The sequence below is a fragment of the Haliotis cracherodii genome, unplaced genomic scaffold (assembly GCF_022045235.1).
Source record: "Haliotis cracherodii isolate W230 unplaced genomic scaffold, xgHalCrac1.p SCAF_5, whole genome shotgun sequence".
Lineage (NCBI taxonomy): Eukaryota > Metazoa > Mollusca > Gastropoda > Lepetellida > Haliotidae > Haliotis > Haliotis cracherodii.
Genome location: NW_027266308.1, coordinates 57,416,339 through 57,422,967, shown reverse-complemented (window position 1 = coordinate 57,422,967; position 6,629 = coordinate 57,416,339). Strand labels below are relative to the sequence as shown.

Genomic DNA, 6,629 nt, shown 5'->3' with positions numbered 1-6,629 from the left:
TTTGAGTTATCTTTACAAAATATTGTGCTTTTTCTGTTTTGTTAAAAGGATGTTGTTTTCTGTTGCTCAACTGGTGTACTCTAAGAGCTGCATCACTTCGGTATTCCTCCCACATGAAGAGGGGCAGTTGTCTAGGCACTGCAATTCGCTGTGGATAGTAGTGTCTTTTGGGCATGCCGGATACCTACCATCATGGGTTTGAAACCCGGTTCAACCCAATTATGTTTCTAGATTTGTCAGCACCATACCTTTGCTCATGTTTTTCACTGAAGTAGTAAACGTCTGGGACCTGCTTTCCTCCCACATTAAGATGACCCATGAAGATCCATGGCAGAATAGGACTTCAGCAACCCATGCTTCCTATGAAAGGCCGTAAGAGGTGACTAACGGGATCGGGTGGTCAGACTTGCTGACTTGGTTGATGCATGTCATCGTATCCCAATTGTGTGGATCGATGATGTCAATCACTGGATTGTCTGGTCCAGACTTGACTATTTACAGACCGCCCTCATATAGCTGGAATATTGCTGAGTGCAGCATTAAACAACAAACAAACAAAACCATTAAGATGACCCTCAGCTGAACTGCTTGAACTGGGATACTGTTGAAAACAGTGCTAAACCCAAGACAATCAACCACACGTTGATCAAGCTGACTCTGAAATACTGTTAAAAGTGGCACTGATTCAAACTCACTCACGACATATTTTGGAAATGAGAGTTCAACTCAAGTTCCTGCTGGGTTTCTTGTGTTGAGATTGCAGTTGGTGACCTGAAGTTGAAAGTGTTGCCTGTTGTAATGAAGCAGTCATTTATCCTTGAGCAGTTATCTTTAAGAACAAGTAATCACTTGATAAAGATGTTAGAATCTAACATGTCAGTGTCTCAATTGTAATGAAGTTCCTTAAATCTACGACTAGCCATCACCCAGAGAAGTGAAATACATGTAGATGGAATAGGCGTTCAGTACTGAGTCGTTGGTCTTAAAAAACAATTAAAACTTAAGTAACACAACTACTAGTATTTCACGGTAGCTTTCAAAATGGATTTTCCTCTGGAAGATCTATTTGATCATTGTCTTGTTTGGTGCACAGGACCTTGTGATAAGATAATGTTTTCATATTTTGGGCCTATTCTGCGCACCAGGGGCGGTCGGGTAGCCTAGTGGTTAAAGCGTTCGCTCGTCACGCAGAAGACCCGGGTTCGAATCCCGACATGGGTACAATGTGTGAAGCCGATTTCTGGTGTCCCCCGCCTTGATATTGCTGGAATATTGCTAAAAGCGGCGTAAAACCATACTCACTCACTCACTATTCTGCGCACCAATAGTGAAGACCGGTTTAACGCCGCTTTGAACAGTATTTCAGTCACATGAGCGAGAGTCCGCTTGATGAGAGAAAAAAACCCAAATGATATAGGTCTTATATGTCCCGCATGTTTACCACTTTGTTGAAACCCACGTACGGGTATGGTGATGACAAACCTAGAAACCTAATCAGATCGAAAATTGGATTCAACCTCGCAATCAATGGTTTCTGGTGTCCCCAAAGGACGCAAATATTGCCGTGATATTGTTAGAAGCGGCGTAAAACATCACTCACTCACTCCCCCATATTATGTTAACGCGCCATGATAAAACTGAAGTACTGTTCAAGTTAGTCTTTTCCGCAAACCACATACCTACGAAATTTTAAGTCTGTCATCGCAGACATAAATATACATCAAAACAAAATGGTTTATTTCGTGTTTTCATACAAAACGTTTTATTATGTACACCACAAATAATATTGTATGAATATAAAAAAAAAAGAATAGAAAAGGAGCACAGAATTGTATGGCAATGGCAAACGTTAAAATAATGTCAGTGTCTGAAATCACCCATCTTCCCGAGGCTAGGGGTTAACTGACGATTAAAGTCCCGTTTCCACTCTTTCCGAACGAGGCTTGAATTTCGGAGTTATATTTTGGCTGGACCAACGAGTCTATGAACAGTCGAATCAAAATCGCGTAACGAAATAGACATTCGGTTCTCAAATAATATGGTGACTGCAGTGCGGATTTCGGTCGACTGCAGGATTTGTGTACCGTCAACTGGGTGTCGACAGATATTTTCCAAATCTTTTCATGTTTTTAATCAAGGTTCTCAAGTGATTTGATACACTTCAAGAGATAAGACTCGTTTTATTACAAAAAGATCTTGATTATGATCATATCGTCTTGACTGGTCGCTACCATTTTGTGGTGCAAGTGGTGTGAGAGGTGGAATTCAGTTAATAGGAGGGACAAAGAGGGGACATAACTCGTAATAGCCACTGTTGGCGCTATTATGATCGAGACACGAAATTCTAGCCAAGTTCGGCAAGGGTAGAAATTTTACTTTTATAGTCAGTTAACTAAGATGGAAATCACTGAGTCTTTCATATCTGTTAAAATATAAACTCTTCACTTAAACACAGGGTTAAACATAACATTACAAGGATTACGAATTTCCTTAGTAGTTGAATTCATCAAAAGTCCGTAGTGGTCGTCGTCACCAGCGGGTGTGTGCATGTCAACAACGTGTTCAGTATCAGCAGCACCCCGACAAGAGGAATTTACTTTCAAAGTGTCACAGTCGGAAGTACCTCTTGAAGCGTCATCTTCATCCTTGTAAGCCCCAATTGTATTGTACGTATCGTTATCGACGCCGTCCTGATTGACGCTGACAGACTCCGTGTGATCTCTCATTTCTTTGATAGAAGCGTAATTATTGTCTTTATCCTCTTCAAGCTCCTCAATGTCCAGTTCCTTTTCACTGAAGGTCATTTTGATGTCATCAGTCACCATGGAACTGGGCTCAAGGAGAGATCTACCCATGCAGCATCCTCTCATTAAGTCGAAGACCCTCTTAGTACAAACGAAGGAGACGAAAATATAAACACCTTTAACCACGCATAAAATGACGAAAATGTACTTATAGACCTCCGAGTCCACAAGAACAGACACAAGCGCAAAGAACCAGGTTATTCCTGTCAGAATGGAGAGCTGTGCATATAGACTGATGCTGGACTTCTTGCTCTTCAGCTCTTGTTGTTCCTTGGCCAGTTTCCTCATGGTAAGAGCTGTTGTTACGAAAAGACCGCCGTTGATAGCCATGATGATAGCAACAGGGACCCCGACTGCTAGAAGCACAGAGAGGAAGTTGGACACATAGCAAATGCTGGTCCCATACCCAGTGTCCAGACCATCACTCAGACTGTGGTTGACTGCTACCGTTCCAGCAACGATGGCGCCAGGGATGACGATGCTGATGAAGACGTAGAGGACGTACCTCTTTCTGTTGCTGTAACCGGCATGCCGTGATAGGAGGAGGTTCTTGAAGGCGACGTACGTGTGGATTGTACAGATGGACATCCAGGTGAAGGAACTCAGTAGGAAGAAATGTGTGACCATTCCAGTCACTCGGCACATCATGGGCTGTTCAACTCTTGCACTGCCTAACGTGTATAGCAAGAGGGCTACTAGCAGTGTGAAGACGAGTCCCATTGTATTCTTACCGGACAGAGTCCTCAGTGGTTTGTAGATGCAGTAGACAAGGAACGTCAGAAGGAGGCAGATGAGGGTTAGAGTCAGGCAGACCATCGAGACGTAGAAGAGAGTCCCCGAGGACATACTTGTTGAGGAGAGGGTGACAGTCTCCCCGCAAGTTGTACCATTGTCAAATATTGCTGAATAGCAGACAAAACCAGAGTTATTAGTGTAAGGCTCAAATTGACTGATATCAATAGTTTGATTGGAGCCAGTACGTTGCATGGTGTTAGTGACCTCATCATATGTGTAGTCGACATCTTGGAAGACCTTCACTCTTGGGCACTGTAGAGTGGCTGCGACGTAGAGAGCGTTGTTGGTCTTTGTGAAGTCTATGATCTTAATGATGTCAAGTGTGTAGATGCTTGTAGTCTCATCTAAGGTTTCTGTGGTAAGCTTTGGGTACGTGTTGTTGTTATCGGGATCTGTCCACACTGGCTCAGCCGTGAATGTGACATTGGAGACGCCAAGTGTCACTGACCAAACTGACTCACGTAGTTCCAGAAGTGTGGATTCCATGTCGCCTATCTCGCTCTCCCAATTGATCAGGAATTTTGTGTGGAGGGAAATGTACTGAACTGTGCTGGCAGAATTTCCCGACTCTCTTTTGACATGAGCCCTGAACCGAAAAAGTCCAATAGCGAATGAATCAATGTCTAGCACAGCTTTGAGGTGGTCCTTGAGTTGGTCTGCAGTGGTGGTTAGCCATGTCTCGATGTTGTCCTGAACCACGAGGCTGGTAGTGGGTCTAAGAAGTACCTCTGAGTAGTACACCATACCTTTAGCCGACCTGATGACCGAGAAGCATGTTTCATCTCGGAGGATGCGGTCCCCAGTGCACTGTATCTGGCGGCACTCCTCCTGCAATACAATATACACATCGTATATTGAGTCAAGTTATCTTTACATTTTTGTGTTTCGTGGTGGCGAATTATTAAGTGGAAACTTTTGTCCGGAAGTTTGGAGAAAATGAAATGAAAATATATATTTGTGTAAAAGTCTGAATATGTTGTCAGATATTAAACGTTCTTTTAACTGGTATGGCAGTTGTTTAATATATTAATGTATTCATTTTAGTCAACCGCCCAGGTTAATTAAAAAACCCATCGTCCTTGTTTCTGTGCATTAACTTTGTAGCCAACTACACTGTCCATTTCTATTAAAGGAGAGAAATACTTATCTGATCATATTTTGTAGACAATATTGATATTTATTTGGTTTCTCAGATATGTTAGAGAGATTAAAACCCCATCTTGCATGCCTTTCCTGGTAATTCGAAGTGGTTCCTTTTCAAACGGCCAGTTTTTCATGGTGCAGTCAAGAATGTGTGCACATTTCTATGAATTCAATAAAGACGTGCAGAATTAGTCGGCAATTATTAGGTTTCGTTCGGATTTCTATGTTCACCAAAGTGGTTAACGTCTAAACCTGCATCACTTTGGGACTCACCCAACACCAAGCTTGCACGCCATGAAATAACAGAAATTCTGCTCAAAGCGGCGTTTAAGTAATATATATTATCACGTGAACGTGATTATGGTGTCTACTCACTGTGTTGTTGTCATATATGGTTCCCGCTGGACATTCGCAGGACAGAGCAGTCGTTTGCTGTACCATCTTGATGGCCTCGGGATCCATCACTACGGAGAACGGGTAGGGCATGTCGAACGGACAACTGGGCATTGGTAGGAAAGTATCGTCCAGGTCGCCATGGTTACACATATAGCAGAAGACATTCCGGTAGGTATCCCCGAAAAGATGAATCGGGGCGGAATAGCCAAGGCAGCTTTTTTCTGTTGTGTCATTGTATTCCTGCCATTTGCCTGTGATGTTACACGAAGAAGTGATCTCAATGGGCGTGTAACACTGCCTCATGTTCGAGTCTTTTGGCGGCTGAAGGAAGATGGCACAACCGATATCGTCTATGAAAGTTTGTATGATCTGAAGTGAGGTCATTCCAGGCCTCAACCAGACAAGCTGGGTACACTGGGCTTTGATTGCCCAGAGTCGGAAGTCAGTATCACCGTTACACTCCGCACAGAACTGATTCCGATACAGCTCCGTCGCTGTCTCAGCAGGAACAGCTAGAGTGATGTTGCTTGGGTCTGGGCTTTCGCAAAGCTTCACCAGCTCCTCATCAGTTCGTATTGAACATTTTTGGATTGAATGGAAAGCAAACCCTGCTTTCTTGTCATAGATGAGTTTGAAGGCGTTGCTACTGCACCGATATCGGGATGGGTGAAAATTTGGAGTTCCCAAATGTTCCAAAGCTTTGTCAGCACAACAGTCGCCATATTTGTCGCACTGGTCATCACAATGGCAACCTGGACATATGCGACAAGAACCAATATTTGTTACGCTGGATTTCGAACACATGCGGTCCTGTCCGCAGAATTTCTCATGTATATATTCAATATAGTTCTTCTCGGTTTCTGTGAATGATATGTCGTCTGCTACAGCCATCATTACTAAGGCGGTGATGCAGACGATGTGTGGGGTGATGATACGGATCATGGTCGGCGAGGACGCTGGTCGCTGTCAACTGAAATATACGACATGTTTCGATACAGTTGCCTTTATAGAAGATGTTCCTAGAAGTGTTTTATGTGGTCGTGATTCAGGGGGTCGTGGATGAATGAAGTAAAATCATTTAGTAATGAAACAAATTCAACAGAATGACTCGAAGCAAAACTGCATAATATTTACTTTGAATTTTAAGTCTATAACGCCATTTATGTCAACAGAAAAATACACAATTATTCCCAAAATTGAAAGTGGATCAGTTACATATGTTGTTAAGAAGTATATAAAATGACATATTATAAGGATTTACTGAGAAAACATAAATCCTTCGCCAATTTTGAAGAGTGTAACATTTTAGCGACAAGCAAAGCAAATTGTTAGAGCTTTAAAAATCTCTTCTGAAAAGTCAGAAGTATTCATGCTTCCATTATCTAATACTGACCAGTTTTGTAAAATGTTGTTACTTTCAGTCTTCTGAGGAGCTTCTTCGAAAAGTAGGCACACGTCTTGACACTTCGCACGTGTAACGATAAATGAGAG

General features: G+C 42.6%; 1 protein-coding gene across 1 annotated transcript; it reads right to left on the bottom strand.

Annotated features, from left to right (window-relative positions):
• Positions 1–2,441: 2,441 nt before the first annotated feature.
• On the bottom strand, positions 2,442–6,080 carry LOC139444344 (uncharacterized). The gene is made up of 2 exons (XM_071225280.1): positions 5,118–6,080; positions 2,442–4,427 (listed from the first exon to the last, which is right to left on the bottom strand). The coding sequence occupies exons 1-2, from the start codon at positions 6,078–6,080 to the stop codon at positions 2,442–2,444; spliced, it is 2,949 nt and encodes a 982-aa protein (XP_071081381.1).
• Positions 6,081–6,629: the final 549 nt, after the last annotated feature.